The 21,806-nt window shown below is 58.6% G+C and overlaps 1 protein-coding gene across 1 annotated transcript in view; it reads left to right on the forward strand.

The window, feature by feature from the left end:
- SEMA7A (semaphorin 7A (JohnMiltonHagen blood group)) overlaps nt 1-21,621 on the forward strand; it is a 22,462-nt gene extending 841 nt beyond the window's left edge. The window contains exons 2-14 of the mRNA XM_024761714.1: nt 13,270-13,421; nt 13,939-13,980; nt 14,310-14,402; nt 14,616-14,700; nt 14,851-14,961; nt 15,623-15,762; nt 16,177-16,361; nt 17,261-17,369; nt 17,454-17,652; nt 19,518-19,645; nt 19,849-20,009; nt 20,209-20,270; nt 20,592-21,621. Coding sequence (XP_024617482.1) covers nt 13,270-13,421; nt 13,939-13,980; nt 14,310-14,402; nt 14,616-14,700; nt 14,851-14,961; nt 15,623-15,762; nt 16,177-16,361; nt 17,261-17,369; nt 17,454-17,652; nt 19,518-19,645; nt 19,849-20,009; nt 20,209-20,270; nt 20,592-20,953 — 1,829 coding nt within the window. The 3' untranslated portion in view covers nt 20,954-21,621. The remainder of the gene's footprint in view (nt 1-13,269; nt 13,422-13,938; nt 13,981-14,309; nt 14,403-14,615; nt 14,701-14,850; nt 14,962-15,622; nt 15,763-16,176; nt 16,362-17,260; nt 17,370-17,453; nt 17,653-19,517; nt 19,646-19,848; nt 20,010-20,208; nt 20,271-20,591) is intronic.
- The last annotated feature ends 185 nt before the right edge of the window (nt 21,622-21,806 follow it).

The following is a 21,806-nucleotide window of genomic DNA, read 5'->3' on the forward strand; positions in this document are numbered from 1 at the left end:
GGGCACCCAGTGGTGAGCCGGGACGTGGTGCGGTGCGGAGGCTTCAGGCACCGGGGCGCTGCCTCTGCAGTGCCGGGACCGGCCGCTCCCTCCTTGTCCGCACGTGGCAGTTGTCACCAGGAATCGGCGCCAGCGTGGGGGGCAGTGCCCGTTGGGTGGGGCGCGGCCATTGGGACCCCCAGGCAGAGGATCTGGGGAAGGGCTGCAGCTTTTAGGCCCCGGTGGTTATGTGAACTTGGGGGACCGGAGTCTCCCCCAGGGGCGCCTCAGTTTAGACCACACTGTACGATGGGTCAGAAAGCTGGCTGGATGGGTTTTGAGGTTTTTCTGCCGCGAGGGGCTGAGCTCGCCTCCCCTGCAATGCACACATATGCTTCCCCACCTCCAGGCTGACTGGGCTCTGTCCCCAAATTTGGCGGCGCTGGGCCCCCCTGTGGTGGTGGTGGCCTTGCAGTGGGGGGTGGGGGGATCTGGCCCCTCCGGGAGCCCTTTGATGCCTGAGGCGGTTTGCAGGGATTGCCAGAGCCTGAGCATTATCTGGGGCAGGTATTCTTAGCAGAGAGAGAAGAAGAAGAAAAAAAAAAAAACCGCTCAAAAAGCGAGTGGCCTGAACTGCGGCTGCAGTGGAGGGGATGGGACTTGCCCAAGGTCACTCTGTATTGTGTGAGCTCACAGTGCAGTCAGGGGGCTCTGATCTGGCACAGGACCAGTGCTTGTTCTGGGTTAGGAAGTGGAGAAAGATTTAGGCAATTTTTTGGCCATAAAGAGGGTACTCTGGGGGCCAGCTCTGCTACCCAGCCAGAGAGGCATTCCTGGTGGAAGTGGAGCAGGACATCTGGACCTCTGGCCATCTATCTACTCATGGTGGACACTTACACACCCCTCAGTCATATTAGCTCCAGTCTGAGCTTCCTCTGCCTTCCCAGCATCTTTGCCTTGCTTCAGTCCTCTTAGCTGTCTTGGACAGCACGGCATTTGTACATGCTGAAGCAGATGAATGGCCACATCTGAGTGTTCTGGAATCTCCCTCTGCGCCAAACCTTTGCATTTGGCTCTGCTTGTCCACATCCCCCATCTTCCCAAGTCACCCTTCCACACACATACTTAATGCACACCCACCTCGTAGCACCTAATACTGCCTCCCCATCTCGGGCACTTAGTCCCCACCCTGAGGCTATTTAAAACTGCTTTCTGTCCTCTTACCCACTTTCCAAAGTGCTCTCTCCCCTGCACACAGTTCACTATTGTAGCCACACTGGCCATGCCTTCTGCTTGGTAATACACTATTGACCCCCACTGGGGTCTGCCAGCCCCTCACCTATCTTGTCCAAGGGCCGTCTGTGGTCTTCTTCACCAGTGCCAGGCACCCCACTGCCCAGACAGACCCTGCCATCCACCTGTCCCCCGGGACCACCAGCTGGTAATGGTATGCCTAGCTGACAGCTGCCTCCTAGTTCCTGTGGAGTGACACATGGTAGTCGGATGGGAATGGGCTTGGGCGGGGCAAACGAAGGAGTAGGGTGAGAGGAGGACCCTTGCTGTAGGCCTAGTTCCCTATATACCAGTGGGTTGAGGGGATGCGGACGGTGGCCTCCAGGAATGACTAGATCAAGGGTAATGGTGGGCTTTTAGTTATAAGACAGGACAGGTGTGGGGACTGGAATGGGTATGGAGGGATCTTCTCCATAATTTATTTTCTGCTGCTTGGACCTATAAGTTCTAGGGAAAGATTAGATAAGGGAGCTCTGGGAGGGTCCCAGCCTGCCCTTCTCAGGGCGGTTGATGCCTCTCTAGCCTGATGAAGGCCTGGCCCAGAACAGCTCTGGACAGAGAGAGGGATGTGCTAGTACTGACCTGCCAGGTACCCTTGAGCTCTGTACCTGTTTCTGACCCTCAGAGCTTGCCAGGGCTCTGGAGGTTGTCCCCCAAGGGCTGTCGCTGTCACATGGGTCAGTCAAGGATGTGACTTTGTGGGCCTGACCTCCCTGCAGCAGGGACTGGAGGGGGTGGTTTGAAGGTAAGGGCAGGAGGTTGGCACGCTTGTGTAAGCTGTATACCCCTCTCCCATTCCATCCCTGGTTGGAGGAGATGGAGAAGCCCAGGAAGGCCCTGACCTCCAAGGTCAGAGGTGAGCCAGCTTGTCCACAGCAAGAAACAGAGCCCAGTCTCCACGTATCCAGCTGGTTCTGGCCTCACCCTTGTCCAGTTAAACAACAGGATGTTATTGTTGACTTGGTGGCTGCTGGGGGAGCCATTATGGGGCCACTCCGCAGGGCAGGGCGTTGTTGTTACCTCCTCTAGGGGATGAGGTCACAGCTGGGGCTCTCCAAGCATCACCATTTCCAGTGGAAATCCTTGCTCCCTTGAGAGCTTAGATGTATTCATCACCTTCAAGGTGAACTCCCCCTGCTGAACAGGGTGGCGGGGTGGGGGAGCAATTCCCAGGAGGAGGGGGGGTTTTCTAAGCTGGGAGAGATGGGAGAGATGCTTGGTGATGTCACCAGGAGTTTCCTGCCAAACTCTGTGACCCCTCTGTCCTGAATAGTGAAGATTCTACAAGCAGGCTGGGGTGAGGTAGATGCTGGCACAGGCCCAAGATGACCACGGTGTGGAGGAAAGAGATGGGAAGTTGGAAGCCTCGTTCTGGACCCAGCTCTGCTGATTTTCCTTGCGACTCTGGGCGAGTGCTTGCCTTTTCCTGAGCCTCAGTTTCCTCAAATTTCCAAAGCAGGTATAGGGAGGAGCTTACACTTATCAGAGCACTAATCCCTTGCCTCTCTGGGGTAGATGGAGGCTGCAGTGGTCTGTTCAAACCCTAGCAGTGAGGAGAAATTGAAATCTGGGAAGTCAGGGAAATCCTTTAGTTTCGTGTTCTTTCCTTTCTTTTTCTCTCGTAAGCGAAGGCTGATGATCAGCTGGAGGAAGTGGCTCATTTGGATTGTGACCTCAAGGGTGGGCATAGTAATTCAGCATTTTTGACATTTATCATTTACTGGGGCCAACCTTGTGCTGGTCCTGGGCTTGGGGACCAGGGATGAGAAACTAGATGTGTCTATAGGCTTCTCCATGTGGATGGGGAGACAGACAGGCAGGTCAACCTACAGTTACAATGAAATGTGTCAGGGCCTGTAACAGAGGCAGCTGTGGGGGTCGAGGAGGTACCTAACCCAGTCTGCACAGTCAGAGAAGGCTTCCTGGAAGAGGTGATAAGTCAGGATGGCAAGAGGAATAGGAGCCAGCTTGGGGAGGGGTGGGACAGGAGGAAGTACCCTGGTGTGACAGGATTTCAGACCCCAGAACTTGCAACTAGGACCAAGGAGAGGAAAGGAGCTGTGTGGGGGTCCCCAAGAGGGAGACATTGAGTCAGCCTGGGCCTGGGGGCTCCAGGAGGGTTTCATGCAGGAAGGGATATCTGAGCTATGCCACCTGACCTTCCACAGCCAGCCCAGCAGTAGGAAGGAAGGACCATGGCAGGCAGGGAAGACTTCCCCAGTGTCACAGCTCCCTGATGGAAATCTGGGGCTGGGTCCAGGGACACCAGGGCTTTCCGCCTGACTCCTGACCACAGGAGTTCTCCAGGTGAGGAGGCCCAGTCCTCAGCAGAGACTCTCCATGGGGTGAGGAGCTCCCCCAGCATCAGCCGGGCCCTGCAGGTGTGGGAGGGGCAGATGACCTTCCTCTGCCTAGCTTCCCCTTCCAGGAACCTTCACCTCAGCAGGGGTGGATCACTACCCAGGCTGGGCACTTGGGAGAAGCAGGGAGAGCTGGACACTCTTCTTGGAGGAGGGCCAGGCCAGGGCCCCTAATGTGCAGGTGGGAAGCTGAGGATCAGCCTAGGGGGTGGGGCGCAACAGCCTACAGGGGGCAGTGGTAGGAGTGGGTGGCCCTGGAGTTGACAGCTCAGCCCTCACCTGATGTCCTACCCTCTACCCCTAGTCCCATTTCAGCCACTGCAGCGCTGTCTAGCTATGTCACAAGAGACTGACCACACTTCCCGTGCTCTGGTTGATAGCTCTCGGGCCAGAAAACTTCCCCTTTTCTTGGTTTCCTTTTTTGGCAAGGCCTGGCTGCCCTGGAAGCTTCCTCTTTTGTGGGGGCGGGGGTGAGAGGTAGGGGGGAGGAAGGGGTCCTCCTAGAGCAGGGACTGTGGCCCCTTGTTTGGTACCCCCATCAGAGAACATGGACTTCTCCCTTCCCTAGCCAGCCCAGGCAGTGAGGGACCGTTTGGTCCATCTCTTTCTTTCCCGCTATGGTCTAGTCAGCCTCCAAGCCTCTTGTTCCACCCCTACCCCCCACCTTGGCCTGGGCCCTGCTGTGTCTTCAGGACTGTGCCCTGGCCTTCTCCAGGCCCTTGCATCCCTCTGGGTCACTGTGCTGGCATTCCAGCTGGAGCACACAGCCCACCTGATCTCCTACAGTTCTTCCCTCACCATTCCCCAGCTTCCCATGCTTTCCTGCCTCAAGGCCATTGCCCTGCCGGTCATCCCTCCATGTACCCAACTCACCCTCCTCCTCCTTTCTGCCAGTTCTATCTCACTTCCTCTAAGGAACCTTGTTGGATGACGCTAACACAGCCTGATGTCAGAAAACAAATGTCAGAGATCAGCTGGGTCAACATTCTACAGATGGGGAAACTGAGCTCTGAGATGATGGGGACTGGCCCAGCATCACCCAGTGAGACAGGCAGAGCTGGGACCAGCCTACGTCTTCTGCCCGAGCCTGCCCTGGCCTTAGCTTTTGGCCTCCCTCCACTTGTCTGTCTGTCTTCATGCTCTGTCCCCAGGCTTATGGCTCCCTGTGCCCATTTCCTCCTCAGCCAGTTCAGCTGAGCCCAGACTCTCCCTGCCCCAGTGCTGTCTGCTCCCAGGAGCCCCAGCAGCCATGACCGTCCTCCCTTCAAGACCTTAGATTTGGGCCAGCTCCATGCACTCTTCTGGTCTTTTCCTCAGGGCAGCTGGGCCTCAGGTCTCGGGGGCAGGTTGATCTGTGTCACGGCCTGGGCTAATCTGGGTTTAACCGTCACAGCAGTCTGGGATTAGGTGGATGCTGTCGAGCCTCCTGCACCCCCTTCTTCCAGTCAGGGGCTGGGGCTCTGAGCCAGCACACCCCTGGGGGCAGCCCTCACGATGGAGGGCAGCCAGTTCCTGCCCCGTGCCTAGGTCTGTGTTCCGCTCCTCTGGGGGAGGGAAGAGGAGAAGCCCTGGGTTTGCCCTTGGGGGGCATGCCGGTGCCTGGAGAGGTGGGCCTGCGGCCTGTGACGAGAGAGGGCACGTGGGGAGGTCAGGAACTTTGCGCAGCCAAGGACTGTGACAGGAAGTGAGAGCAGGAAGGGTCATTGTGGGGTGGTGCCACCGGGGAAGACTTCCTGGGGATGGGGAAGAGCCAGGCTAGAGAGAGAGAGGCAGGGACGTGGGGTGGTGCAGAACGGGGCACAGATTGCTGCTCGTGTTCTTTGTCTTCTGGGCCCAGGGCTCTAGGCCAGCCTAGCGAGGGAGGAAGGTCACTGTGGTAAGCTTGGCACCCTAACAGCGGCCCAGGAACCTGTTCTAAGGTGTCTCCGCGTCTGACACTGGGGTTTGACCTACCCCAGTCCTGCTTCTCCTTGAGCTCTGAGCTGCCCCCTCTTGCCCAGTCCTGGCCGTGGCTTGGCCCAGGGACCATGGAGTAGGAGGAGGGCTGGCCTTCACCTTCAGGATCCCACAATCCAGGTGAAATTCCACCAAAACAGTGTGATCTGAGAGAAGATAGTGTGTGCCAGATGGTGTATAGCACAAGGTCAGAGGGAGGACGGAGCTGTGAGGGCTGGAGCAGTCTGGAACACTTTGTGAAGCCAGGGGAATTGAGGCTAGGTCTTAAAGGACAGGTAAGACCACGTGCCTAGAGAGAAGGGGAAAGGGCAGTCAGGGGAAGGGAAAGCACAAGCCAAAGGGTGGAAGCGGGACTCAGCCATGGCAGAGATGAGCAGAGACGGGTGGGCCTTGACTGCCAGGTAGAGGAGTTGGGCCCTGCTGGGACAGGCAGTTGGGACCCATGGTGGTTCCTCTCCCGTTGCGAAACACAGGCTCTGGATACGCAGGCTCAGCGGCCATGGCTCACGGGCCCAGCCGCTCCGCGGCATGTGTGATCTTCCTGGACCGGGGTATGAACCTGCGTCCCCTGCATCGGCAGGTGGACTCCCAACCACTGCGCCACCAGGGAAGACCCCATGGTGGGTTCTTGAGCTGAGGAGCCAGGGTGGGTAGAAGCGAGTGTTTTTTGCCTGTGCAGGTTGGGTGGGAACCTGGCTGGTCGGATAGTAAGGAAGGGTCTCAGCACATCCTCCCTTCTCTATAGCCTGTCCCAGACTGCACAGCACTTCTATTCTGGGCAGAGACCATGGGATACTTGTACGCTGGTCAGTACTCAGTGCTGCAGTACACCCCCAGATCCCTAGTCCCCTCCCCACCTCAGGCCTGCACATCCACGCTTACTTACACACACTGTCTTTAGGGCATCGTGGATGAAGCTCGGGCATTCATCAGCCAAGCAGCCTCTGACCAGGCTCCACCCTCTCTGGGCCTCAGTCTCCTCATTTGTATGGGAGAAGCTGGCCTAGAAGCTTCCAAGGGCTCATCTATGGAACACAGTGTTATAAACACAGATTCCAGAGTCAGTCTGCCTGAGTGTCAGCCTCCACACCACCACTTAGCTGTGTGATCTTGGGCAAGTTACTCAACTTCTCTGTGTCTAGCTGCCCTCATCTGTAAAATGGGCATAATAAGAGAAGCCACAATGGGCATTATAAGAGTTCAGTGATGATTGAATGAGTTAATACACCTGACACTCAGAGAAGTGCCCGGCACATACTATATGCTATGGAACGGTTAGGTCGGGGTGGGGGTGGGGATATCATCATTGCCAGTATCATCCTCCTCCTTTGGCATCTCTGATTTCTGATGAAATGCAGCCCTGGCAGCCCGGCCCCTGCTAGCTCTCCCTAACTGCCTATGTTGGCTGACTGCCCTTGCTCTCTGACCCCTCCCTCCTTCCCCACCGGCCCAGGCTAAGGCTGAGGTGAGGAACCTTCTGTTTCTCAGCAGTCTTCCTGTCCTGCCTGCGTTCTTCTATTTGGGGTGGTTTAGTCCTCCTCTGCCCTGTCCCTGACCCCTGCCCTGGCTCTGGGCCCAAGGGCAGGCCCTGCACCTCTGCCCATCCTTTCCTTTGAAGGATCCACCAGCTGACTTCAGCCTCACTCTAGGGCTTTTGGAACCTGCTGAGCTAAAGAATGGGCAGAATCCTGACGTGGCTTCCTGCCTTCCCTGGGCTTGGAGCCTCCTCCCCGCTCTGGCTGGGCCTCTGTGCCAGCCTTCCCTCCCTGAGCCCCCGGAGTCTGTTTCGGCTCGGCCCCGCCCCCAGGACACACACAGCTTTCTCTCCACACTGCTTCTTACCCACAAGCCTTTGCCCCAGCTGATCTCCCCACCAGCCAAGCCTTCTGGTCCTTTGAGTACAGTGGCACAGTGCAGAGAGCACACAGCCCTTGCTGGCGTGGAAGGCCCTTAGTTTTCCTGTCTATAAAATGGGCATGCAGATGCTGTCCTGCCTTCTTTACAGGGTGGTTGGGGGATTTGGTGAGCTAGTTGCTGGAAGCAGATGGGGATATGGTTTCTTCTGCTGCCTCCATCTCTAGGAAGCCATCTCTGGCTTATCAGTACTCACTACCCCACACTTTCCCCAAACGCCCCCGAACTTAACGCTGATTGTTTTGTTCCAAGAGTCATGGTGGGTCGTAAAACCTAGACCTTAGCCCCTCCAGTCCACAGAGGAGGAAGCTAAACTCAGGAAGGCCCAGCTCTTGGTCACAGTCACAGCCAACCAGCCACTTGGCTGAGAGAGGGAGCACAGAGCTTTTTAGAACCAGGGCTGAGCCCACACCTGAGATGCGCTCCCCTCCCACCCACGGCTGACCTTGGTGGGCGGGAAGACGCTCCCCCTCAGCCCAGCACACAGCTCACTGGTCCCATGGCTGATAAAGAGAGACACACCTCCCACACCCGCATGAGCTAAGTACCGCCTCAAGGACCCACCGCCTGCCCCAGCACACCGGCTCTGCCCGTCAGGCAGCTGTGTCTGGAGGCTTGCCCTGCTGAGTGTCGCCAGCACCCCAACAGCAAGCACAGCCCTTCCTTAGCACGGGCCCGTGCCACCCCGGAAACTGGGCTTCTGGATATGAGGAGCGGCCGCTCGTGCCCTCATGCCTGGCCATACTGCGAGAGGCAACGTCAATGAAACATTTGTTCCTTTGCCCCCCCCTCCCCCTCCAGTGAAAGGTTTCCGTCCACCAATCTGACACACGCAGAGTTCCACAGTTAGTCATTCCTTTGAGTTTAAGGCTTTGATTGCTAAAGGCCCCTGGAGATCAGAGTCTTACCTGGAAGATTGGTGGCTGGTTGATTCCCTTCAGTTATCAGGTCAGTGACTTATCCCCTGGCCTGCAAGAGAGCATAGGGTGGAGAGCAGGAGATGACACAGGGAAGCAGAGAGAAGGTGATGTACAGCTTTTTGAAGATCAAGAGGCTCTCAAGGAAGTTCCGGCTGTGGTCCTGGTCTGGAGCCGGGTGACGGGCACCAGAAACCCTGAGCTGCTGCCTCGCTCTGCTTCTGTCTCCCTTGTTCTTTTTTTTTGGCTGCACCGTGTGGCTTGCAGGATCTCAGTTCCCTGACCAGGGATTGAACCCGGGCCACGGCAGTGAAAGCCTGGAATCCTAACCACCAGGCTATCAGGGAACTCCCCTGTCTCCCTTGTTCTGTGCCTTGGGCCAGTGGTACGGGCTCTCTGGCCTCTGTGCCCCCCTCAGCTTAGTGACTATTCCCTTCCCTTCCACCTTGACCTGTGGGGTTCCAGAGGGTGGCGAGGCTGCAGGCTAATTCCTGGGCCCCTCACGGGCCTTCCCTCTTCCTCTGGTGAGGGTGTGAGGGGGGACTGGTGATTCAGGTGGGGCACGACTGTGGGAGGAGACTCCTGCCTGATGTGGTTGGGCCTCCAGTCCGAGGCAGGCCTGGCTCCTGCCCCACGCTTGGGCCTCCCTGGCTGCCTGACTCAGGCACTCCCTGCTGGGCGCAGCATTCCTGCCCTTCTCAGAGCCCGCCTCACTGCCTGCTCTCAAAGGGCTCCTTGAGGTTAGGATTCAAGGCCCGTCAGGTCGCTGGGTCAGCTTGGAAGGCTGTCCCTGCCCAGGCCAGACTGTGGGGTCCATCCCTTGTTGCTCCCTTCACAGGTAACGACACTGCCCCTGATCCTAGCCACCACTCCACCCTCCCCCTGAGCAGCCCTCTTTCACAAGTAATGAGGATATGGGGCTGGTGAGGACCAGACGGGGACAGCACCCAGAGTGAATGAGGAGAAATGATGCTCCACCAGGCAGACCTGCTTTAGGAAAACCCGCTCCACAGAAGTTCACACTTGTCCCAGCCAGTCGGTTGCTGGGATTGTGCTGGGAGGGTGGGGGGCATGAGAGGAAGGTCTGATTCGTTCCAACAGGATCAGATCCCCATGGATGGCCTGGCTGGGGGCCTGTGATAGGGGAGGACAGCCCCTCACACCCAGCCATCTTCTCGACCCTCATTTCTGGCGGGGCTGGGGCTGGGTCTTGTTGGTCCTGCCACTGTGAGGAAGGTGGGGGCTTCGGGGGCCATGGAATCTGGCTGGGTATGGGGCAGCCTGATTGGGCCCTTTCTTGGTCCAGAAGGAGCCAGGATTGGCTCAGAATCACATGGGGGTGGGGTGGAGGCTTGTGCTTGGCCCGCCCCTGGGGCCATGCCCACCCCATGTGTCCCTAGCCCCCTCCCCTGCCTGAACCCCTGGTTATTCTGGGAGCTTTTAGCTCCCACTTAGTCAGCCACTAATGCGTCAGGCCGGGGAGTGAGGGGGGAGACACGGTGTCAGACGGTGCTCCTTTTAGACATCCAGGATGGAAAGCAGAGGGGGGGCTGGTCAGGCAGGGGGACCTGGGGGGTGATGCTGGAAGAGAGAAGGCTTTCTGGATCCTGGCCCTGCTCATAGATAGGAGAGGGCAGCTCCGCAGACTGATAGGCAGCGGGTTGGTGTATCCTTGGGCCGCTGCAGCTCCCTTCCCCCATCACACTCGGGGCTTCAGCCCGCCTTCCTGATTCTTCTCTCATTAGGTTTCTGTACCCACCGTACGGTCAGCTTCCCCAGCTTCCCCACTGTTGCTCAGGCTGTTTCCACTGCCCGGAATTCTCTTCCTGCCTGTCTCTGACCCATCTAGCTTTGGTGCGCCTTCCCCATCCTTTTGGATTCCTAAGGAAGCAAAAAGACGCATTTAGGGATGCGGCCCTTGCTCCCTTGGCTGGGCCTCTTTAGGAGCAGCCCCCAGCCTTGCTCAGCCTCTGCGTGGGTGAAGCCTTGAATGCCACCACCTCCCCTCTTGGTGCCAAGGGGCCACAGATCCTGGCTGTGAAGGCTTGGTTCTGCCTTCACTTCCAGGCAGCCCTCCTGCCCCTGAGCCCCCAGCCCCCGGCTCCTGTGACCTGAACAAAGCTTCCTTTCATGTATTCATTGAGCTGCTGCCGCTCAGACACTTCCCGGGCACAATCAGGCCCTTTGAGGGCCTCGGGCAGTACGGGAGCCGGGCTGGGGCTGGGGTAGAGAATGGGCCAAGGCCTCGTCCTGGGGCCGAGCTGGTGCCATCTCCCCCATGCACATCACCAGGCACAGAGCCGGGAGGGGCGGGTTCTTCGGGGTTGAGGGAGGCAATGCTCCTGGGCTCCTGTTTGTTCTTCTGCAAAATGAGGTGAGCAGTCGCTTCCTCCCTCCATATCCTGACCCTGGCAGCCACAGCCAGGATTTGAGGGGAACAGGGCTCATACTTGCAGATCTGTGCAGGACTGTCCTGGCTGGGAAGCCCCCGACGCTGCACGCAGCAGCAGGCAGCCCTCCCCCTCCCTTTGTGTTCTCAGCAATGCTTGGTGAGCAGCTCTGGGGACTGTACCAGCACAGTTTTGCTTGAGTGGTATGGAGGCTTGCTTTGGTTTGACAGTTTCACCTCTCCAACTGGATTCCAGGGTAGGGCCGGGCCTCCCCCTCGGGCCTTGCTCTCTGGGGCCAGGCTGGGTCTCTCCCATCAGACTAGACTTCCCAGGGCAGGACTGCATCTCCTCCTCACTTTGACGGCCCTGTGACCCCAGACAAGGGCTCCCTCAGGGCCCCTTCACGTACCCTTTTCTCCACCACTAGAGCTGTGCATTGGCTGTGCAGGCCCCTCTTCTGAGGCCTGGGGTTGTGGCCTTGATGTGAGCCGAGGTGACTGTTTGGAGGTGGCCAGCATGACCTGAGCCGTGGGGCTCCTCCCCTGTGGCCTCTGGAGGGCTTCAGATCTCAAGCCCCACCCAGCCCAACATCTTCAGACACAGACATATAGCTTTTCCCAGCCGCCTGGCTGTCTGGGGGAGTAGGTGGGGAGCTGGGGCTACAGACTGTCTAGATTCCAGGCTAGGCTGTGGGAACAGTGGCCGCTGCTCAGGCTGCGGGTGAAAGGGGAGCTGGAGCCATGGAGCTGAGTCAGGAAGGCCTCGTGTCTGTCCCCAGCACTCTTTTATCCCAGCTGGTGGGGAGGGGGAGCCTGGGGCCTGAGGCGTATCAGCCCTGCCCGAGCCTTGGCCAGCACCACACCCCTACCGCCCAGCAGGAAGTGGGCTGTCAGCTCCCACCTTGCGCAGCCCCTGGGGTCCTGGGAGGCCTGACGTCCTAAGCTGTCAGGCTATTTGTGAAGCACCGGAGGAGACCCAGGTGAACCCGAGGGCAGTGAGCTCAGCACTTCTCTGTGGCCTGTGGTGCTGGCATCTCCCTGAATGCACCTGAGAACAATTACTCAGTCTGGATGAGCCAGTCTCTCCTGCCTCCTAGTGCGACCTTGGGCTAGAGTATCCCTGAAGGCCCTCCGTTTCTGCGTCTGTACAGTGAGCTGGGCCACAGCTGAAGTGGAGGGTAAGAATAGCCCGCTTCCGGGGATGACTTGGCCATGCGGGGATGTATCTTAAGGAAAGGAAAGGGAATGAAGGTGGGGGTCGCGTGGTAGGTCGTGCTCTTCATCCCTGCTGAATGGAGCATCAGTAGGAATGGTTCAAGTGGCACCAAGGGGAATTGGGGGCAAACTCAAGGACATGGCAGTTCTATTCTCTCTGGGCTTGGAGGGTGTCCTGCTGGGATGTCCCTGCTCAGTTGGCTGCCCCTGAGTTTGCTGCAGCTGAGTAAACAGTGGTCAGGCTGAGGACCCAGGCTGGTCCGAGGTGGGAAGATGGCTGATTGCTGGGGGCACAGCCACAGGCTGTCCCATTCCTGTAATTTAGCCCTGCAACCAGGACAACCTCAGCAGTGTCACCGGAGATGAGACATCTCTCCGGAGGCAGTGGCTACAGGCAGTTTCTATTTTGGGAAAAATTGTCCCGGTCAGCCCTTCTGCCTAAAGGCCCAGGCTGTGCTCTGTGAAGGGCCCCCTGTCCCAGAGTTGTTGGGGAGGGAGGGCTGATCTTTTCCCCCGGGGTGAGCTGGGATCTCTGTGAAACCAGGCCAGGGCAGGCCAGGGTGCAGAGTCCAGCTTGGGGGCAGGAGCTCTGGTTCCTGGCCTGCTACTGACCATGTGAGCTTGGGCTGCCCCTCTCTGGACCTTTGTTTTTCCATCTTTAAAATGGGAGAGAGTGGACTTAAGATTCCTTTCCAGCTCTGATCTGTACTGACCTGCTCACTAAGGGGATGGAGTGGGCTGGGAAGGGTCAGAGAGGGCTTCCTGAAGGAGGGGATAGGGTTCTGAGCAAAGTGATCCCTGGGAACCTGAACTGTACGTGGGGTTCTTAGAGGCAGGGGGTGGAAGTGGCTGCTTGCTCTGTCCTAGATAGCGGAGAGCCTCAGAGCAGAGTTGGGAGCCCTGGTCCCTCCTGCCCAAGCCCAGCCCCTTAGGAACAGCAGTGTGTGTGTGTGGCGGGGGTGGGGGGGGCGGTCTGTTCTCCCCAGGGGTCCCTAAATTCTGCCCCCACTCTGAGGTCACACATATTGTAGGGTAGGGGTCATGGCTTTGGGGTGAGGACATCTGGTTGCTGGACCCCGCCAGAGGACCCCTGTCTTCTCTCGCTCACGGCTCTTGAGTTCAGGCGCCGCCCCAGCCAAATCCAAGCACTAGTTGTTCGGGGGATGCCGGTATGCATGGGGGTGGGGCCAGGATCTTCCAGCCCAGGGTCCAGCCTCAACATTTCTGCCAATTGTTTCTTCCTTAGGCCACGCAGGGCAGGACCATGTGGACTTTGGCCTGGCCGAGCCGCACACGGTGCTTTTCCACGAGCCGGGCAGCTCCTCCGTGTGGGTGGGTGGACGCAGCAAGGTCTATGTCTTCGACTTCTCCAAGGGCAGGAACGCCTCCATGCGCACAGTGAGCCTGGACCCCTCTCCCTGCCCCCTTTTCTCTTCCCCCTTCCCCATCTTCTTATCTCCCCTCTGGCCTTGGAGAGGAGCCTCAGGGAATCCGGGGGAACTGGCATTTCTTCCAGAGCTGGTCAACCCCCTATTATATCCCATAAATGGTCCCTGGGGGAGGCTCCCTGAGGGTGGTCCCAACTGGCGTGGGTGTTGGGGCAGTGTGGAGAGAAGCGCAGAGCTAACACGCCTGGCTGGGCGGGTAGCGCCGACTGCGGAGGCCTAGCAGGAAGCTGGGCTCCAGAACCCCATGGCCCCTGTCTTCTGAGATCTCTGGGCTGGCTCATGAGCTCTGGGCTTTGGCTCCGGGTATCAGGCTGAGCAGCCTGTGTGATGTTGGGTAAATCACTCCTCCTCTCAGAGCCCTAGCTGCTCATCTGTCAAATGAGCCTATCCTGAGGGTGCACGGAAAGCACTTACGGGGGCGTCTTGCCCCTGGCAGAGTGGACTGACGCTCCCCCTGTTCCCCTCAGGTGAACATTGTCTCCACGAAGGGGTCCTGCCGGGACAAGCAGGTGAGTGGGGGAGAGGGAGTGCAGAGGGGAGGCTGGGCCCCTTGGAAAGGTTCCTGAGAGTCTGAGGAAGGAGGCCTGGCCCTGTCTTGGGAGCCCCAGTCCAGGAGGAGAGAAGTAGCCCTGCCCCAGGGTTCCCAGTCTGAGGAGGAGACACTCCTTCCCCGAGGCCCTTCCTCTGGCGTCAGCTGCACCCGCTCTGGGCCCTCCTTAGAGGCTGCCTCCTGTGTTCAGACTTCTGATGCTTTCTTCCCCAAGACCGAGGGTCCCAGTGCTAGGCCTGCCAGGGCCTCCCACCAACCAACCTCTCTCCTTCCCCTTCTCCCGAGCAGGACTGCAAGAACTACATCACGCTCCTGGAGAAGCAGGGTGAGGGCTTGCTGGTCTGCGGCACCAATGCCCGGCGCCCCAGCTGCTGGACCCTGGTGAGAAGGCCCCTCTCCCTGTGCCTGGTCAGCTCACCCTTGTCCGATGGGCTTCTGCTCCCCATGGTGGGAAGGAGGTGGGGGGACTCTGAGGCTGGCCTCACCTTGTACAGAGTTCCTGGGAGGATGGGGACCCTGGCTGGGCAGCTGGCACCCATGGGAGGCAGTGACCGTGGGATCACGTGGCAGTCTGACCCCCTTGGTCTCCCCCAGGTGAATGACACTGCAGAGTTGCTTGGTGAGAAGAGAGGCTATGCCCCCTTCAGCCCGGATGAGAACTCCCTGGTTCTGTTTGATGGTAGGGCTGTGGCTGGCGCTGGAGGGTTCCCAGAGGGCTGCTGCCCTGGGCAGGGGGAGGGTGGTCAGCTCTGTGCCTGGCGACCCAGGTCCGGGGGAGGGACTTCCAGGGCCTGTGTGCCCTTATCCGTGCTCCTCTCACTGTACCCAGGCTCTGAGGTGTACTCCACTATCCGGAAGCAGGAGTACAATGGGAAGATCCCTCGGTTCCGCCGTATCAAGGGTGAGATTGAGCTGTACACCAGTGATACTGTCATGCAAAGTGAGTCAGGCTCCAGCTGGGCTGGGCTGGGCTGGGCTGGGCTGGGCTGAATGAGGCGGTGTGACTGCTCAGGGCGGCAGATGGGATCCTCATGTGTATGGGGAGGCTCCCCTAGGGCCGCTAGGGCCACAGGCCAGTCGGGAAAGCGGGAGCTTGGTACAGCCCTGGGAAGATGGAGCTGAGGAGGTTGGCCTGGCAGGGAGCAGGGGAACAGCCGAGAGAAAGATGTGGAGGCAGGATGGGCCCAACACCCTCTGGGAACAAATCAGAGGAAAGCCCAGACTCAGTGTGGAGTCCCCGGGTGCCATAGCGTATCCCTCTGCTGAGCTCACATGGGGCAACACCCACTCCCTCCTCATTAGGGCTCTGCCAGTTAGTCAGAAGTGACATAGGGGCCCCTAGGGCTCTCCCCCCAGTCCCTAGGCCTGAAGTCATTGCTCCTGGGCCAATGACATCTTTGTAAGAGAGGGCAAAACAGGTGTGGGGTGGGAGTGCAGAGTCTCAGGCCCTTTGGGGTGTTAGATCTGTTTTTCTGAAGTTTATTCCAGGTGTGATTTGACCCGGGTTTGTTTGTTTGTGCAGACTCAGGGGGTGGGCAGGGTGTGGGTGGGTCCTTTGAGAGGCTCCCCGCCTCACACCCTTTCACTTCTGTCCCCGGTAGACCCGCAGTTCATCAAGGCCACCATTGTGCACCAAGACCAGGCCTACGATGACAAGATCTACTACTTCTTCCGAGAGGACAACCCTGACAAGAATCCCGAGGCCCCTCTCAACGTCTCCCGAGTGGCCCAGCTGTGCAGGGTGAGCAAGTGCTGAGCGGGCAGAGTGTGCGTGTGAATGGGAGTGCATTGACGTGTGTGTGTTTCCCCCGTGTGGAGGTGCTGGGTCGTGCGGGTCTGTGTCGTGTGTGTGAGCGTGCATGTGTGAGAGTGGGCAGACGTGTGTCTGTGGGGACCTGGTACCCGCACCCTGCAGGTCCCTGCTGTGAGCCCTGTGCCCTGGGTCAGCCAGGCCTGCCTCCTGGAGCCTGGCCCAAGAACCTGGCCTGAGTGGTGGGGTACCTCAGCCTCGTCCCCTCGCAGGTCCCGACCCCTTTCAGGGCCTCCCTTCCTCCTCAGAAGCCTGGGTGCTGGCATTCCCGGCAGCAGGTGCCCCGGGTGTGTGGGGCAGCCCAGGCAGGTGCTGAGGGACCTCCTCTCCCCTCCCCCGTTCCAGGGGGACCAGGGTGGAGAGAGCTCACTGTCGGTCTCCAAGTGGAACACCTTCCTGAAAGCCATGCTGGTGTGCAGTGACGCCACCAGCAACAAGAACTTCAACAGGCTGCAGGACGTCTTCCTGCTCCCTGACCCTAATGGCCAGTGGAGGGACACTAGGGTCTATGGTGTTTTCTCCAACCCCTGGTGAGTGGCCCTTGTCCTGGTGCTGGGGCTGGCATTAGTTAAGTGTCCAGTGGGGATCAGAGGGTTTGGGCCCTGCCCAAGGGAGGGCTGGTGTGGTAAGAGCAGGGACCCTGGCTCAAGGGACAAGGCTGTTGCTGGGCCTGGGGTGGGTGGACACACAGTGCTCAGGGACACGTGTGTGCCGGTGTGCTTGTGAGTCTGTACACATGGGTGTGTGCGCACGCGCCATATGCATGCTCGTGGCTGCACCTGTGCCTGTGTGCCCGCCAGCTGTGGACGCAGAGCAGTGCCTGGGAAAAGGCTGCTGCGGCCTCTGGGGTGCTGGGTGCCGGGTGCTATCACACCCGCTCAGGCACTGCCTGCGCCTGACAATTCACACCTCTTAATCACTCTCATTGATTGAAAACGAGGCAGGCAAAAAGTGTCAGGTGTGTGTGGGGAGAGGCGGGTGGCAGGGTAGGGAAGCCAAGACCCTGCTCTGGGGCTCCTGTGTGCATGGACCCAGCAGTCTGGGAGGGGGATGGAGGTCTGGCCTCCTTGGGCATCAGCATTCCAAGGATGCACGTGTTGGGATTTCTCCTGCCCTGGGGTTGGCCTCTGAACTCAGTGATTCTGTGACAGAAGACAAGATGTGGTTTTACATTGCAACAGAAAGAAATTAGGTTGAACTTCCCTCCCTCCCTCTTCCCATCCTCCCTCCCTCCTTCCTTCAATGGTTTTTGGTAATGCTCAGGCACTGGCCTTGGCCCCCAGGATAATCCCTGCCCTCATGGAGCTCAAAGGCCAGGGAGCTTGGTCGGAAGGCTGCAGTTGTACCCCATCTGGTGCTGGGCTCGCCTGGGTGAGTGGAGGTGGGTGGGTCCTGGGCCTCCCACTGAGGTGGCCTGTGTGTCCCCCAGGAACTACTCTGCTGTCTGCGTGTACTCCCTCGGTGACATTGACAAGGTCTTCCGCACTTCCTCACTCAAGGGCTATCACTCAGACCTTCCCAACCCACGGCCTGGCAAGGTGAGTGGTGACACCCACCATGGCGCAGGCCCCAATCCCATCGCCCAGCCACCCCATTGATCTGGACCTGTTCTCCTTTCCCAGTGCCTCCCAGACCGGCAGCCGATACCCACAGAGACCTTCCAGGTGGCCGACAGTCACCCTGAGGTGGTGCAGAGGGTGGAGCCCATGGGGCCTCTGAAGACACCACTGTTCCACTCTAAGTACCACTACCAGAAAGTGGTTGTCCACCGCATGCACGCCAGCAACGGGGAGACCTTCCATGTGCTTTACCTAACCACAGGTGAGGGGCTACCCGGGACCAACTCCTCCTGCCCGCCCCCCACTCCGCCCCTGGTCTGCTTTGTAAAAATGGGTATAAAGAATAATGTAGTTAACATCTGGTTGGGAGAGTTGAGTGACTAAGAGCTGTCAGGAGTTAATGTGTGTGGCTGTGGAAGAGTCAGGCAGTGAGAACTTCCCGGAGGAGGTGGGGCAGAAGGGAGAGGGAAAGGCATCATAGGCTAGAAGGTGCCAGGATTCAGAGGCAGAAATGTTGTAAGTCTGAGCAAAGCTGGGTATAGCTTTGGTCCAGCTGTCTGACTCCTGAAGATGGTAGGAAAAGATGTGGAAGTCAGGAGGAAGGACCTGGTCCAGGGTGTCCTGTGGGCCTCCGCCTCGCAGAGCGAGGAAACTGGACCCTCTCCCTGTCTTTGGGATTATGCAGATGAGAGGAAACTTTTGATGTGGGATGCAAAGAATTTAGTGAGATGTGACGAAGGACTTCCAGATGGCAGGGCCTTTGCAGAGAGATACTATTCTGGAGTCTGCAGCAGGAAGGATTGGGGCTAGATATGAAATAGACCTTTCTGAGCCCTCTGCAGAGAATGGGAGGCTCTCGCGGCTGGGAGAAGCGATGGGAGGCTGTCACCACGCTGTGTGGAGGAGGTGAAGGGCAGTGTGTGTATGAAGGTAGTGTGACTGGGCTGGGAGCTTGTCGGGCCGGAGGGGCAAGGGGCCACATCCCAGAGCCTGCAGAGGCGGGCCACAGACACACAGAGGAAAGGTCCTAGGCAGGCAATCATCTGATCATCTGACTGCTTTTTTGGGGCAAGTGATACCCTGGGAAATTGGGAGGGAGCAAAAGGGAGGTAGGCTATTCTAGAAACTGGGACAGCCCGTGAGGTCGGATTGGGAGGACCCAGGGGTCAGGATGCCCATTAGTCCCCGATAAGTGTGAATGGAGAGAGCACTGGCCTCTGAGGCAGGCAGCCTATTGTGTGACCTTGGGTTCCCCTATGCTGGACCTGAGGTCCTTTTCAGATCTAAGATTTTATAAAAAATTTTAAAATCCCCTAAGACTACATGCAATGTGGAATCTTGGATTGGATCCTGGAACAGATGAAGGACATTAGTGGAAAAACCTGTGAAATCCCAGTAAAGTCTGTAGTCGATTTAATAATTATGTACCAGTGACAACTGCTCAGCTGTGACAAAGATCACAGTTATCTAAGAAGAAACATTAGGGGAAACTAGACGAAGGGTATACGGGAACTCTTTGTACTATCTTTGTAGCTTTTCTGTAAATCTGAAATTATTTCAGAATAAAAAGTTTATTTTAAAGACAACAAATCCCAAAGAGTCCAGGAAGCAGAGGGGTTTATAGAAGAAGTTGAGGGGTAGAGTTCTGACCCCTCTGGGTTCCAGTCACCAGCTGTGTGACCTTGAGCAAGTTGCTTAGCCTTTCTGAGCCTCGTGTCCTTATCTTCGAAGTGGGGATGATAATACCCACCTCCCAGGGGTGTGGAGGATTAAACGAAGTGGTGCTAATGTATGTAGCTGGAGGCTTAGCAGTGCTTGGGCACGTGAGACTGCTGGTTCTGTTCTCCATGCTCCAGCTTCCCCTGCGGCCTTGGGGAGCCCAGGGCCTCCTGCGATAGCCTCCCTGGCCCAGGCTTGGAAGCTTCCTGCGATGCCTTTGGGCTCTTAAGACCCTCCCCAGTCATGCTGTCCTCTCCCCATCCCACCCCAGTCCTTATGACCCTTGCCTGAGCCATGACTTCCCAGCCCTCCCCACCGGCATCTTTCCTGGTCAGCTCAGCCCAGAGGGAGGCTGCCTGGCTCTGTGGTGGGACTCCCGCCTGCTGACCCTCTGCCTCTCACCTACAGACAAGGGCACCATCCACAAGGTGGTGGAGTCGGGGGAACGGGAACACAGCCTTGTCTTCAGCATCTTGGAGATCCAGCCCTTTCACCGTCCAGCCACTATCCAGGCCATGTCACTGGACTCTGACCGGGTGAGCCTCCCCAACCAACCCCTGCCCTATGCGGCTGCCCAGGGATGGCCAGGTGAGGACAGAGCTCCTCTGCATGTGATTTGCATGTCCTTTGCTGGGTCTCTGGGCCCCAGGGTCTGCCAGGCAGCTGGACCAAAGCTTAGGGGCTTAGAACTCAGTTGGGATGGGGGCCCTGACCTGACTCAGTCCTTTTCTCTTTCCAGCGGAAACTGTATGTGAACTCCCAGTGGGAGGTGAGCCAGGTGCCCCTGGACCTGTGTGAGGTCTACAGTGGGGGCTGCCATGGCTGCCTCATGGCCCGAGACCCCTACTGCGGCTGGAACCAGGACCGCTGCGTCTCCATCTACAGCTCCCCAAAGTCAGAGTATGTTGGCTGGGATCCCTTGTCGCTAGGAGACAGCGAACACAGCAGTGGGCGTTGATGGTCTACAGGAGGCGGCCCTTCTGGCCAGACCCTCCTCTGGGTGGGCACCGCTGCTGGTGCTGGGTGGGGAGGAGGACAGGGAAGGGGCCAGGCCTGTGGCCTCCTGTCTGCTTAGCCTCTCTCTTCCTTCCAACTCCAGGCCAGTGCTGCAGTCCATCAATCCGGCCGAGCCACACAAGAGGTGCCCCAACCCAAAGCCAGGTACATGACCTGGCCCTGCCCCCATCCCATTAGGGTGGTACCGCTGTGCCCTGATTGCCCTGTCTGAGGGAGGCCTGGTCTGGTCCTGGGGGCTCCAGACAGATGGGCAGGACAGTCCTGTGGAGGGAGCCCCGTCGGTGTGGGGTGGTTGTGAGAGGAGTGGGGTGAGGGCAGCAGGGGAGAGTCAAGAGGAGACTGGGCGCTGGTTTCCCCGCGTTCATTCAGAAGCCTTGGCCTTGGAGGCCTATCAGTGGGGGAGGACACAGCCTGCCCTGGGAGCCGTCAGCCCCTCCTCATGGCTATCTCCCCATCCCTCCCCAGAACAAGCTCCACTGCAGAAGGTTTCCCTGGCCCAGAACTCTCGCTACTACCTGAGCTGCCCCATGGAGTCCCGCCACGCCACCTACTCGTGGCGCCACGAGAACAGCGTGGAGCAGAGCTGTGAGCCCGGCCACCAGAGCCCCAACTGCATCCTGTTCATCGAGAACCTCACGGACCTCCAGTACGGCCACTACTACTGCGAGGCCCAGGAGGGCTCCTACCTCCACGAGGCTCAGCACTGGCAGCTGCTGCGCGAGGATGGCGCCATGACCTCACACCTGCTGGGCCGCGCCCGCGCCCTGGCTGCCTCCCTCTGGCTGGGTGTCCTGCCCACGCTTACTCTTGGCCTGCTGGTCCATTAGGGCCTCCTGGGGCTGGGCATGCTGTGGGCTTCTGCAGCCCCAAGGCACTAGAAAAGTCTCACACCCAGAACCGGCTGGGCCCGGAGCTCCTTGCCCACCACTTCTTCCAGGGGAACTACATAACCCGACGGGGAACGCCAGGCCTGGAGATGGCCAGCCGCAGGCGGCTGCTGGGCCCCGGTGGGGCAGGGGTGGGTGTGGGCCAGAGAATGGAGGCTCCGACTGTGAAGCTGGCGCCTTGCTGACCCAAGACTTTATCTTTTGGAGACCATTTTTCAAAAACTGCTCCTCAAACTGACTAAATGCAATGATGCTCTTGGCCTAAGAGCCTGTGGCCCAGAGAGTGGGGTTTAAAAAGGGGAGTTGGGACCCCATCTCTGGACGTTTGGGCTGAGGCCTGAGTCCTTCTGGACCCTCTATACCCAAATTGCCCCCCTCATCCTCCCTCCTGCCATGGCTGGGGGTGGCTAGTGTTCCCGCAGGCCCAGGGCTGCCCTCTGTGGCCCCCTCACCAGCCCTGGGTCTCACTAGGCAGCTGCCTTGCATGTTTATTGAAGGATGTTTGCTTTCCGGACAGAAGGACGGAAAAAGCTCTATTTTTATGTTAGGCTTATTTCATGTATAGCTACTTCTGACTGCATCTGTATGAAATACCAAAACTGCGTGCTGGGGCGGGGGGGGGAGGGAGGGGCGGGGGAAGGGATGGGTCACGGGCAGGGGGGTCCCAGTCTGCGGCTCCCGGGAATGGGATAAGAGTCCAGGGATGGGTGTGGGTTTGGCGAGAGTGGCATGAGCTGGCTCTGCCCTGGGAGCCCAGTCTGAAGGGGACATCGTCCAAGCCCCTCGTGTGGGG

Source organism: Neophocaena asiaeorientalis, unplaced genomic scaffold (assembly GCF_003031525.2).
Source record: "Neophocaena asiaeorientalis asiaeorientalis breed wild unplaced genomic scaffold, Neophocaena_asiaeorientalis_V1.1 scaffold54, whole genome shotgun sequence".
Taxonomy (NCBI): domain Eukaryota; kingdom Metazoa; phylum Chordata; class Mammalia; order Artiodactyla; family Phocoenidae; genus Neophocaena; species Neophocaena asiaeorientalis.